Source organism: Podarcis tiliguerta (genome assembly GCF_965153285.1).
Source record: "Podarcis tiliguerta genome assembly, chromosome: 9".
NCBI classification, from domain to species: Eukaryota; Metazoa; Chordata; class Lepidosauria; order Squamata; family Lacertidae; genus Podarcis; species Podarcis tiliguerta.
This window is the reverse complement of record NC_139542.1, coordinates 8,811,455-8,825,643: the sequence shown is the minus strand read 5'-3', so window position 1 is coordinate 8,825,643 and position 14,189 is coordinate 8,811,455. Positions and strand designations below refer to the sequence as shown.

The following is a 14,189-nucleotide window of genomic DNA, read 5'->3' as shown; positions in this document are numbered from 1 at the left end:
CAAGCATGCAAAAGGAAGGGAGATAGTAGTAATGGGGGACTTCAATTACCCAGATATTTGTTGGATGTCAAACTCAGCCAAGAGCATAAGGTCAAACAGATTCCTCACTGGCCTTGCAGACAACTTCATTGTCCAGAAAGTGGGAGAAGCAACAAGAGGAACAGCCATTTTAGATCTGGTCCTAACCAATGTCGATGACCTGGTTAATGGGGTAGAAGTGGAAGGATCATTAGGCGCAAGTGATCATGCTCTTCTGAAGTTTACTATACAACGGAAAGGAGCAGCCAAGCATACTAGGACTCAATTTCTTGACTTTAAGAAAGCCGACTTCATAAAACTTAGGGAAGTGCTGGGTGAGATCCCATGGACAGTAATACTAAAAGGAAAGGGAGTTCATGATGGCTGGGAGTTTGTTAAGAGGGAGATAGTAAAAGCACAACTTCAGGCAATACCAATGAGACGGAAACATGGAAGGTGCCTAAAGAAGCCAGGGTGGCTATCTAAAGAACTTTTAACTGAGTTAAGATTAAAAAAGGATGTGTACAAAAAATGGAAAAGGGGGGAAACCACCAAAGAGGAATTCAAACAAATAGCCAGCACGTGTAGACACAAAGTCAGAAAAGCTAAAGCACAGAATGAACTCAGGCTTGCTAGAGAGGTTAAAAGCAACAAAAAAGGCTTCTATGGGTATGTTCGTAGCAAAAGGAAGAACAAAGAAACAGTGGGGTCACTCAGAGGAGAAGATGGTGAAATGCAAACAGGGGACACAGAAAGGGCTGAACTCCTCAATGCCTTCTTTGCCTCAGTCTTCTCCGATAAAGAAAACAATGCCCGACCTGAAGAATTTGGAGGAAATGATTCAGCAGAGGAAACACAGCCCAGAATAACTAAGGAGATAGTACAAGAATACTTGGCTAGTTTAGATGTATTCAAGTCTCCAGGGCCAGATGAACTGCATCCAAGAGTATTAAAAGAACTGGCAGATGTGATCTCAGAACCACTGGCAGTCATCTTTGAGAATTCCTGGAGAACAGGCAAAGTCCCGGCAGACTGGAGGAGGGCAAATGTTGTCCCTATTTTCAAAAAGGGGAAAAGAGAGGACCCAAATAATTACCGCCCAGTCAGTCTAACATCAATACCAGGGAAGATTCTGGAGCAGATCATTAAGCAAACAATCTGTGAGCACCTAGAAAGGAATGCTGTGATCACCAATAGTCAGCATGGATTTCTGAAAAATAAGTCATGTCAGACTAACCTGATCTCATTTTTTGACAGAATTACAAGCCTGGTAGATGAAGGGAACGCAGTGGATGTAGTCTACCTTGATTTCAGCAAGGCATTTGACAAGGTGCCCCATGATATTCTTGTAAAGAAGCTGGTAAAATGCGGTCTTGACTATGCTACCACTCAGTGGATTTGTAACTGGCTGACTGACCGGACCCAAAGGGTGCTCATCAATGGTTCCTCTTCATCCTGGAGAAGAGTGACTAGTGGGGTGCCACAGGGTTCTGTCTTGGGCCCGGTCTTATTCAACATCTTTATCAACGACTTGGATGATGGACTCAAGGGCATCCTGATCAAATTTGCAGATGACACCAAACTGGGAGGGGTGGCTAACACCCCAGAAGACAGGATCACACTTCAAAACGACCTTGACAGATTAGAGAACTGGGCCAAAACAAACAAGATGAATTTTAACAGGGAGAAATGTAAAGTATTGCACTTGGGCAAAAAAAATGAGAGGCACAAATACAAGATGGGTGACACCTGGCTTGAGAGCAGTACATGTGAAAAGGATCTAGGAGTCTTGGTTGACCACAAACTTGACATGAGCCAACAGTGTGACGCGGCAGCTAAAAAAGCCAATGCAATTCTGGGCTGCATCAATAGGAGTATAGCATCTAGATCAAGGGAAGTTATAGTGCCACTGTATTCTGCTCTGGTCAGACCTCACCTGGAGTACTGTGTCCAGTTCTGGGCACCACAGTTCAAGAAGGACATTGACAAACTGGAACGTGTCCAGAGGAGGGCAACCAAAATGGTCAAAGGCCTGGAAACGATGCCTTATGAGGAACGGCTAAGGGAGCTGGGCATGTTTAGCCTGGAGAAGAGGAGGTTAAGGGGTGATATGATAGCCATGTTCAAATATATAAAAGGATGTCACATAGAGGAGGGAGAAAGGTTGTTTTCTGCTGCTCCAGAGAAGCGGACACGGAGCAATGGATACAAACTACAAGAAAGAAGATTCCACCTAAACATTAGGAAGAACTTCCTGACAGTAAGAGCTGTTCGACAGTGGAATTTGCTGCCAAGGAGTGTGGTGGAGTCTCCTTCTTTGGAGGTCTTTAAGCAGAGGCTTGACAACCATATGTCAGGAGTGCTCTGATGGTGTTTCCTGCTTGGCAGGGGGTTGGACTCGATGATCCTTGTGGTCTCTTCCAACTCTATGATTCTATGATTCTATGATTCTATGATTCTAAACATGCTTAGACTGCAACTGCCCTTTGGAGCCATGTGTGAAATTCAATTTGAAACACTTTACACCGGAGGAAACGGTGCTGCCATCTTAAGCGCAAGTTTTCAGGACATGAAACACTGGCACAGAAAACCACCACAACCAACTTTTAATAAATAGCTTTACTTTTCATTCCTATATACAAGTACCTTACAGCAAAACCCTGCACACACACACACGCACACACACAAAGAGAGAGAGAAGTTGCCTGACAAGTTTGATAGTGACCCAAATGGCTGGCAATTTGTCCCAGTTGGATGCATATACGGTGGTGCAGCTGGTCAATGCACACTCTCAGCTTGAAGTCGATGAAAAAGTTAAGTGCTTTTCCAGCGCTTGCCACTCCTACACCATGTTCCTGTCCTAGTTTGGAGTCGCTCTTTGGCTTTGACGAACAGGCAATTTAGCAGATTTTTATTTTTTATTTTTTTTAAAGTAAACTTAAGTCACCTTCTTTTCAGGGACATTACCATACTTTTACTGCACACCAGGGGAGTGCTATAAGCAAGACCTTCTCATGCAAAAGCCCTATTGAAAAGAAAGGCAATCAGGGTCTGCATGGGTCCATCTGCTCAGTACTCTATACTTTGACCAACAGCAGTGCCCCACGGTCTCTTATAAGGGCATTTCTCAACTCTGGTCCTGGAGATGCCAAGAACCGAACTTGGGGCTGCGTGCACACAGATCGTTTTTCTTACTTAGTGATTAATTTTGTATCCCTTCATTCCCCCCCTGGAATACAAGGTAGCATACACAGGGTCCCCAGATAATTACTTTTGGAAGGACCGACCAGACTACTAAGCTTGGATCCTAGAACAATAGGCAGGTAGGATCGTAGAATGCAACAAACTGATTGGCCTGCAGGAGAAGACCAATCAGGCTCCAGGAGGGAAGCAGAATCAGCCAAACAGATGGAATTCATTGTGTAAATAATGTATATAAAGGCCTGAGGTTTTGGGGAAAATTCAATCACTGTTTTACAAGCTGTAATAAAGAGCATGAAATCACTGCAGGACTCTGAGTATATTTCAGGGAGAGCATCTGCTTCACCCATAGAAAGCCCCAGCTTCATTTCCTGGTATCTCCAAGATGGGTTGGGAGAGAAAGCTGCCTGAAACCCAAGAGAGATCTTGCCAATCAGGGCATATAATATTGAGCTAGATGGACTAATGGTTTGACTTGACATAAGGCAGATTCCTATGTCCCTGTGCTCAGCTTCAGGTAGGTGGCTATTATCATGTCTCCAGGCAGGAGCCATATGTTCCGTCAGTAAGTCCTTACACCCTCCTTCTCACATAGCAATGGACCCCCAAATTCTAGCATTCATTTCATCGAGGATGTGCCCATGATATCTTCACCTTTTCCACCAATTTCTTCTCGGGTTCCATTTAAATTTGCAGCTTTGGTGATGTCCCTGTGATGGGCCAAACCTTCCTGGACCTTGTCTAGACAAGGCAGTGCCGATGCCTCTTGGGACCAACTGCACTGTAAATCGTGGTCATTTGCAATCTCAGTTGCACCATCTAATGTTGGGGTTGGTGTGCACAGCCCATGTGCAACTGATGCTGCAGTGGGGTACAGACAAAGGAAGAAGGCACTGTGAGTCCAGGCCTCAGTAAACCCCCTTAAGTATAGGCTGGGGTGTTAGGTTGCATGTTTGTTTCCTACCCACCAGAGGCAAGGAGAATTGCTTTCCCTTTCCTTGCCAGGACAGTTCAGCGACCCCACATACCTAAAGTGGTGCGAATGAGTCAACTTAGAACATGCACTTTTTGCTGCCTTTCATCTCTCCAAGCCATGGATTGCATGGCTGAGATGATCACCCCAATGCCCTTGGATATAAAGGTGGGAGATTATCTTTCTCTGTAATCCTGCTTGCTGGGGGTCCAAAAGGCTGTGGGCAGACCTTTCAGGCCTCTTGGCAGTTCTGCCTCCAGACCAGCTGTTATGTACTGAGCTGAATCCTAGAACAATGGGATCCAGAATGCAGCAGTCTGACTGGTCCGCAGGAGCCACCCAATCCAGCTTCAGATGGAAGTGAATCAGCAACCTGATTGGCCTGCAGGAGCAGCCAATCAGGCTTCTGGAGGAAGTGAATGCACAACCTGATTGGCCTACAGGAGCAGCCCGGAATTAGCCAATCACACGGGGCCCATTGTGTAAATAATGTATATATAGCTAGACATTTTGGGGGAAATTTCATTCATTGGTACTACGAGCTGAATAAAGAGCATGAAATTCACACTCGACTCCGAGTATATTTCACCAGCCTAGCTGGAAGGCTGGCCTTTCAGGTCTTCAGACTTAACCTCTCCTCCCGGCACACTTTCCCTCAGTTGATACTGTGCCCACATCAGAATGTTGGGAGATACTCTAGAGTAAGTCTGAGGCAGCACAAGGAAATCATGCTGGGAAATGGAGATCTAGAAAGCCTTCACGGATGTCCAAAGCCATTTTGTGACCTGAATTGGTGTGCAGCACTGTTTGTATCCAGGTCTTTGGATCCCAGCAAAAAACAAACATGCTCATGGCTTGTAAATAAGGCAGAACTGAACGGCAGGCACCTAAACATGATCCTGAAATGCAAAGTCCATAAACAAATGGCTGAATAACACAAAACTCTGAAAAAATAACACTGTTCTCCCTCCCTCTCTATTCATTATATGCACTATGACCTGGTTTGCACATTGTGCTAAAACAAAGCATAGCTTAGCATGAGCACATGAGAAAGCAGGCTCCAGGAGAGGAGACTGTGGCTGCTTTGATCCTTTCTGTTTGCTGTGCTGTTGTTATGTGGGACCTGAACCCAGGCGTTGTAACTGAAGGGTTAATTATGTTGCCACTGTTAAAGCCACCTAGCCTAGAGGCGGGGTAGAAGTGTTGCTTAGCAACCAGGCAGCAAGACATGATGGTTCCAAAGGCAGCATGTGCCCTGATTGGCTGTGTAACCCTGAAGGAGTTTTCCCTCTGTATGTTTGACTGAATGTCTCCTGACTATGTATAAACTTTTCTGTTCGTTCCCCCTCAAGTTATACACTGAGGTTGATTCCAGTGTCCTCGCTAAAGTTTTCTGAGGATTCTTCTTCTTTGTGCACTCTGCCTGCATTATTTAACTGGCTTTGCTAACAGGCTTGTGGGTCTGCTCACTCCAGGTTAACCACAAGCTAAAACCAAACTATGGTCTGCGTGTGTTTTTTATGCCTCATGGTTTGTACGGGAGAGCTAAGCCACGAGAGATCCTGGCTTCAGATGACACACTAAGCCAGGGATGGGGAATCTGTGGCCCTCCAGATGTTGTTGGACTTCAACTCCCATCATCCCCAGCCAGAATGGCGCAGAGGCAGGGATGATGGGAGTTGTATTCCAGTAACCTCTGGAGCCTCGCAGGACCCTGTACTAAACTAACTCATGGCTAAGTAGCAGAATGACTGGGGAGGAGCAACACAGCTGAAAAGCCCTCTGGGAGCCTGGCCATGCTCAGCCATGCTTTGGCTCAGCATGATGTGCCAACCAAGCCTATGTACATGACAAAGGTGAACCATACTCTAGCATTTGCTTATAGAGATAAATTAGCAATACAATTCATATGGAGGTCAAATGTTCCACAGTAAAAAATACGCTGTAGACCTGTAAACTTTGGTGCCTTTGCTTGGTTGCCCCCTCCCGCCCCTCAAAAGCAACATTTAATTTCTTTCCTTCCTTTATTTTTAATCAATCATACTTTCCACCCTCAAAAGCAGCCGACGTGCAACGTTAGGGGGTCTGGGTGGCAGAGAATGGCCAACCCACTCAGCTACTTGCTTCTTCTTCTTCTTCTTTTTACATCGGTGTGATTTTTGGTGCTTCCCTTCAAAGTTTTTGGAGTGGCCAGATGTTGGGAGGAGGAGGAGGAAGAAGAGGACAAACTGAGTGAAGGATGGATGTCACTGGAAAGTGAGCCAGCACTTTTTTTCCCTCCACCTCCTTTTCTGCGGTTGACTTGTTGAAAGTTTTGTGTTGGAAGGGTTTGCATGCATCACCATACTCCAAACAAAGCAAGGAGACACATTCTCCACTTTAGGTATCTCCCACCCCCTTTTTTATTTCTAAGTTTCATCTTTCCACAGTGGAAGGCCTCGGAGGTTGCCGCCTGTCCGCTTGCTTCTCATTTTTCTTTGAGGGTCTGTTTGGAGACAGGACGCCAGCTGAACTGCTGTTCTGTGTCACAGCTGGACCGATATCTAACAAGGCTGAGGATGTGTGGGTCGCAAGGTGCCCACTCATGGTTGGCAGTTGTAACGGCGTCGCAACCGGCCCGGAAGTCTTGTTCCTCGCTTGGCTTTGGACTCTCCGCTGAGGTGGGCTGGCAACCCTGGCCCTTCCGTAGGCATTGGGGATCAGGGCATGCCTGTCTTCTTCTGCCAAGGACATCCTGCCCAAAGAACCGCGCCTCTCAGAGCGAGGAGGGACTGAAGACATTGGAGAAGCCAAAATCTTGGGGAGGTTGCCAGGGCCGGTCATCACTCCCTCTTCGGTCTCGGCAGCTTCGCTAAGGTAAGGTGGTGGGAGAGTGCTGCTACGTTTGCTGCAAGATTCACAGCAGAGCTTCTTGTAGCCTGGGATGGAGCAGTACCTGGAGAGCACTTCCATTTGGCAGAAGATAGATTTGTCACCCAGGCATGGTTCATCTGAAATACAGAACCCAACAAGAGTCAAGAAAATAAGGACACAAGAAGAGCCTGCTGGAGTCCATTCATTCATTCATTCATTCATTCATTCATTCTCTTTCTTGTTCTTATTGTTTTCTACAAAATGAATATTTTAATTTGGATTTAGGTACACTTCAGCAGAAAACTGTGTTGCAAAATGCGGAAAAGTCTAAAAAACTGAAACATACCTGCGTTCTGATTTATTAGCCTAGGAATTGCAAATCGGGTTCGTTTGCTTTAAAATGCAAAATCCTTGAGTAACCTTAACACCAGGCTCCTTGGAAGAATTTGTGTCCTTGTGTATCTAATTTCCTTATGTCAATAACAATTTCTTCAACATCCACATTTGCATATACAGCATGATCTCATCTTAGAGTTTGGTTCCAGGGGTTCTGCATATACGCAAAAACGTATATACCCAAACCCTTGGAACTGTCCCTACACAAACATCCTGGGGCTTCTATGATCTCACAGGAACAACCCACAACTGGGTTTTCCCAGCTCAAAAAGAGCTTTTAAGCTCTCTACCTTGCTCAACTCCTCTCTTTTGCACACAAACACCCAATTCAGATTTAATATTAAGAAGGGAGAGCAACGTCTTCTCAAACTCAATTAAAAAAAAAGGAACACCCATGGAGCTGTGTGGCTACTTCAGCGCTTTCTATACCTCTCAGTGCATCCTATTTCCCTCTGATATTCCTCTGCTTGCCTGCATGCAGCTAATAATAATAATAATAATAATAATAATAATAATAATATATTTATACGCCGCCCATCTGGCTGGGTTTCACCAGCCACTCTAGGCGGCTTCCAACACAATAATGAAATACAGTAATGCATCAAACATTAAAAGCTTCCCTAAACAGGGCTGCCTTCAGATGTCATCTAAATTCTGGTAGTTGTTGTTCTCTTTGGCATCTGGTGGGAGGGTGGGTGCCACTACCGAGAAGGCCCTCTACCTGGTTCCCTGTAACTTGGCTTCTTGCAGTGAGGGAACTGCCAGAAGGCCCTTGGCGCTTACTATTGAATCAAAGAATTGTAGAGTTGGAAGCGACCCCAAGGATCATCTAGTCCAGTGTCTCCCAAACCTGGGTCTCCAGCTGCTTTTGGACTACAGTTCCCATCATCCCTGACCACTGGTCCTGCTAGCTACGGATGATGGGAGTTGTAGTCCAAAAGCAGCTGAAGACCCAAGTTTGGGAAACACCGATCTAGTCCAACTCCCTGCAATGCAGGAATATGCAGCCGTCTCATACAAGGATCAAACTTTTGACCTGGGCATCATCAGCACCATGCTTTCACCAACAGAGCTATCCACCTGCTCCCTTGATGCCTCTATGCTCCATGTCCAGGGTGCTGAATCTCAGCTTTGAAAACCACACTCTGCTCAAGGCTGATTTCTCCCTTCCCACTGTGGCTGACCATGGAGCAGAGGAAGAGAAGAGCCATAGGCACATCAACAAAGGGATGGCCAAAATGTGGGACCAGAAGTGCACAAAATTGCTTGTGTTCCGTTTCTGGGGAACAGAATCCAGATGCATTAGAAAACTGGGTCTTGGCAGCAGGTGATAGATGAGAATCGGGGAGAAGTTTCAGTGGTGCTATCAGGGCAGGACTTTGGGACAGAAGACCAGAGAACCATTCAGCAGAATGAGCAGGAGAACCGCTGAATGCAGCCAGTACCACATTTGAAGTAGTGAAATAAAGACTGTGCACAGCTGGGTGAGAGGACCAATAAATCTGGAGTCTAAAATTACCTAAAGGAGCTTATTCCTCTCCTGGCAGCCTGCTGGTAGCTCTTTCAGAAAGCTGATTTTACCCCTTACTTAACAACAGGATTTATTTATTTTTGTTTAATCAAGTGCTCTAAGCATCCGCCATGGGAGCCCCAGTTCTTGAAGCATCTACAGAAGGTGAGATTAGAAGTGCATTTAAAAATAAATAAATCCCACCTGAATACACGCTTGTTTGCTTGGAAAAAAACATTTACAATTATGTCTGCTGCTGCTGTGCTCAGAGACCCGTTTCATATTTGAGGATTATCCCGTTCTGCAGACACTTTCATGTTTATCTCAAATGCCCAGGTCTATCTTGCTTCAAGAGCTGTCCCGTCTCTTCTTGCTAGAACCTTATATTCACTAATCTGGGAGTAAATTCCACTGAATTCAGTATGGCTTATTAAGTATAAGTGATTTAATTCACACAGAAATGAAAAAAAATGTATTAATGAAGGTTTAAAATGGAAAATAGCTAAATCTGGAAATCAGCAAATACCCTTTGCTGTCTTTCATTTATTTCATGAGGATGTTCCAGTTAGTGATGGTTGAATATGTCAATTTTTGTTTTTCTCCAGTTCTCATTTTTCCACACTTACAATTAAGCTCTCCACATTTCTGCACAGGTTTGCAATTTTAAAAATGTCATTGGGAAAATCTGCCACTATTTCAGTGCAAGTTTCTTCTTTGTATGCAATTTTGCCTAATACACACGTTTTTGCGAGGCAAGTTCACCTGATATAGTGCATTTTCATATGCTATTTTCACCAAATTTCATGCACACTTTACTTAGTGCCTGCATTTTTAGGCACATCATTTAGTCATAGAACTGCATTGCAAAATTTGTAGAAATGTGAAGTTTGAAGGATTGCTGTGTTTTGGTTTGCATAGCCTTTCAGAAAATGTTAGGTAGGTTCACCCTCAAATGAGTACAGAATCAAAATTCTCCCCCATCCTTAACAGATGTCATGGGCTGGTTGGATAGAGAAATGCTGAAGGGCACCAGTTGGGGAACCCCCAAAGGAAGAAGGCTCAGAGCCCGAGGATTGGTGGTGGGATGACAATGAGTAGTCATAGGGAGAAGAGGGAGCAGACTGGGAAATGGAAGTGTCAGGAGCTGAAGAGCTAACAGGGTTTACTTAGTGAGAAGGGAGAGTCTGTGGCAGAGAGCAGTCCAGAATCAGAGGCAGGAGAGGAGGGGAACCAAGAAGCAGAGATAAGTCAGGTTGCTGAAGAAGTCAGGGAGTCTTCATCTCCTGCTGCCACCAGCTGTCTTTCCCCCTGGTCTCTCAGAACCAGAAGAGGTATGAAGACGGCACAGCAAAAACAGACAAGGTGAAGAAGTCTCAGGTTGCTGGGGAAGAGGAGGAGGGAGGAGGAGACTTAGGGAGCAGTAGGAAGGAAGGGAACTTCAGTCCCCGCAACTGCCTCATTGGGGCAAGACCTACTGGGAAGAGTTCCCGCCCTCACTAGAAGAAGAAGAAGAAGAGGAGGAGGAGTTTGGATTTGATATCCCGCTTTATCACTACCCGAAGGAGTCTCAAAGCAGCTAACATTCTCCTTTCTCTTCCTCCCCCCCAACAAACACTCTGTGAGGTGAGTGGGGCTGAGAGACTTCAAAGAAGTGTGACTAGCCCAAGGTCACCCAGCAGCTGCATGTGGAGGAGCAGGGAATCAAACCCAGTTCACCAGATTACGAGTCCACCGCTCTTAACCACTACACCACACTAGGCCTGCTTGAGCTGTTTTGTTTCCTTGAATAAAGAGTTAACTTCGCTGACACCCTGAGAGTTATTCCTGACCTGTTCCCGACTCCTGCCTTGGCAGTGTATCATTTTGCCATTTTCTAGAAAGCAGGTGGATGTCTTCCCATAAATATAGTCTTTAAAAACTTTGCTCCTGGGGCTTTAAAGACATGACGGGTTTGTCTTAACACTGCCATTCTCTGCTGTTTTACTCCGTTGTTTTATTACAGCTATATGCTTTCATTGTTTTATTGATTTTACGTGGAGCATCCTTACACTGAAGGGTGGAATGTCAATATATAAAAGCAAGCCAATGGTAAATAAGGTAAGAAACGGCCGAAAACTGTAACAGATATCATCATTAATTTTAACAAGCAATTATTTAATGGTTGAGTAATTAAAAATAACAATGAAGTTGCCTACAAGCTTTACAAATCAGAAAATTTTCAAGGCCACCAATCTAAGATGAAGAATTTCATCTAGTAAGAATGTTCACTAAACAGAGATGCATACAACAGTGGAAAAGAGCAGTGAAATAATCACAGGTTCCAAATGTGCAACCAATTAACAGAAAGCAACCAATTAACAGAAAGCTTACAATGCACTTCTATTTAACTATACTCGGGTGTGGCTTGAGAGTTGGACTAGGATCAGGGAGACCAGAGTTCAAATCCATGTTCAGCCACCAAACTCATGGGTTGATCTTAGGCCAGTCACTCACTCTTTGCCTAACCTACCTCTCAGGGTTGCTGTGAAGATAAAATGAGCTTCACCTTCACCACCACCACCCAGTTATAAGGCTTTATTGCATTTCCAAACATTTTATTGCTTTTCTTTGCAAATTTTATCCATGGAATCATAGAGTTGGAAGGGATTACGAGGGTCATCTAGTCCAACCCCCCATGCAATGCAGGAATCTTTTGCCCAACGTGGGGTTCAAACCCACAACCCAGAGATTCAGAATCTCAAGTTCTACCAAGCTATCCTGTCTGAGGGTTTCAGCACAAATATATTTATAGATAAAACATATTTGTGTGTGTTTGCGTTTCTTCTTTCTAAAGTTGCTGCTAATAATACTAATAATAATAATAATACCTTTATTGTCAATGTACAACCTGTGTACAATGAAATTAACCGAGCCTCCCCCCCCCCACAAACACTCAATCTCATTGCACTCTGTGTGCTTGTCTCACAACACAACAACCCCAAAAGTCAGTTGCACTTTATTATTTTCCATTCAGCAGCCTAACAGCTCATGGATAGAAACTGTTTTTTAGCCTGTTGGTACGACTGATTATACTTCTATATCTCTTGCTTGAGGGTAGAAGACTAAAGAGGTGCATTCCACTTAGAGTTGTTTTATACAGGCAATAACTGATTTATGCACATATGATTGGCAGGGCCGTAGGTAGGTGATCTTGCGCCCCTGGCAGAACCATCCAGATTGCGCCCCCTAGCCATGGAAAAGGAATGTGGCACGGAAAAAAATAGGGGGAAACAGGGCCCCCACATATCATATAAGGAGCCTTTGTTTAAAACCTTTTCTTATGAGGCAATAATCAATATTTTTATTTATAGACATATTTATGGACATATTTTAAAGCTGATTTTGTGTGTCTCCTTCTTGCTTGCACCCCTGGCGGGAGCCTTCCTCACCACCCCCTGGCTACAGCCCTGACGATTGGCACATGACTGTGCATGGGCGCACAGGTGAACTTAAAGCTCACCTGGAGGTGAACTTAAAATGACCCTAAATGGGCAGAATGGAGGCAGGGCGGGAATGTAACCTCTGTGCAAAGTGAAGATTGCCTGTATATTAAGTATAGAAAAAAGTATTCAATAAATAAATCAGTAATTTACAGGCCTGCATACCTGGGAGTAAGCCTCATTGAACTCAGTTGGATGCACTTTTGAGTGGACAGTATTTGATGGCATAAGGTCCGTATAGTTAAAGCTATGGTTTTCCTAGTAGTGATGTATGGAAGTGAGAGCTGGACCATAAAGAAGGCTGATCGCCGAAGAATTGATGCTTTTGAATTATGGTGCTGGAGGAGACTCTTGAGAGTCCCATGGACTGCAAGAAGATCAAACCTCTCCATTCTTAAGGAAATCAGCCCTGAGTGCTCACTGGAAGGACGGATCGTGAAGCTGAGGCTCTAATACTTTGGCCACCTCATGAGAAGAGAAGACTCCCTGGAAAAGACCCTGATGTTGGGAAAGATGGAGGGCACAAGGAGAAGGGGACGACAGAGGACGAGATGGTTGGACAGTGTTCTCGAAGCTACCAGCATAAGTTTGACCAAACTGCAGGAGGCAGTGGAAGACAGGAGTGCCTGGCGTGCTCTGGTCCATGGGGTCACAAAGAGTCGGACACAACTAAATGACTAAACAACAACATTTGATGGCATGGTTAACTTACCTGCAAGAATTGGGCCCTTCCCTAAGCCTATGTGCTTGTAAGACATTGTAGTAGAAATTACTTCCAAAATTGTGTGTGTGTCAGAGGCACTGAAACTTGAATTGCAGAACATTTGGCATCCGAAAAAGCATTATGGAATTATAAACACAAAGATGTACAGAATGGATAGTTACTTTTTTTTTTGTCTTCTTTGAAGTCTGCCTTTTTATAGGAAACAACAAATATTCACTCTTGGTCCTGCGTTTCTATTTATAGTGAAGTTTTATAGAACAGCTGTATGCACTGCAACCTTTTCCGACAAGTGGAATTCATCTTTATATTGTGATCTCAGCCGCCCACAGCTGACTAACATACGGATGCAAACTCTCGCCCCTCCCAAAATGGTGACAAGGTTGCATTTGCTAAAAAAAGTTACTGAAAAGTTTTCAATGCATAAATTAGCTTATCTTTTTTTACGCTGCATGCAAGAGTTCCCAGTGCGGACACCGGTTCTAACTGTGACTTAGGCACTCTGCCTAAGCAACATACCTGATGGTGTTTCATGCATGAGGCAAAACACCTGGATGGTCTCATCCTCAGTTTGTCCCTGGGCAAATGAGACAGGAGTTTTGAAGTTCTGCAATATGATCTCTGCAGGGTTACAGCAAAGACTAGGGGTGTTCACCCATTAGTATTTATCTGCTTCTAGAGCTTCAGTAAGTTGCCTGATCTGTTTCAGAGCCACTCTGTGTCTTTCCAATTTCATAGAATCATAGAGTTGGAATAGACCACAAGGGCCATCGAGTCCAACCCCCTGCCAAGCAGGAAACACCATCAGAGCACTCCTGACATATGGTTGTCTCCTTATTTGGGATGGGATTAGATCTATTAAAAACGAAGCCCGCTTTCACCTTCCCATTCAACAACATCGGAAATCTAAAAACAGATAGAACTCTTTTCTATTTCCACAGAAGCAGATAAAACTTGCAGCCATAAGAGTCCATCCCGAGTGGATTAAGCCTGCCAAATTGTAAGCAGATTTACCCAGGGGTGTTCATGCAGAGCACC

General features: G+C 44.6%; 1 protein-coding gene across 1 annotated transcript in view; it reads right to left on the bottom strand.

Moving 5' to 3' along the window:
* Positions 1–2,622: 2,622 nt before the first annotated feature.
* Positions 2,623–14,189, bottom strand: part of ADAMTS3 (ADAM metallopeptidase with thrombospondin type 1 motif 3) — a 136,428-nt gene continuing 124,861 nt past the window's right edge. Inside the window, exon 22 of the mRNA XM_083398240.1 lies at positions 2,623–7,182. Within this exon, the coding sequence (XP_083254366.1) occupies positions 6,608–7,182 (575 nt within the window). The 3' untranslated portion in view covers positions 2,623–6,607. The remainder of the gene's footprint in view (positions 7,183–14,189) is intronic.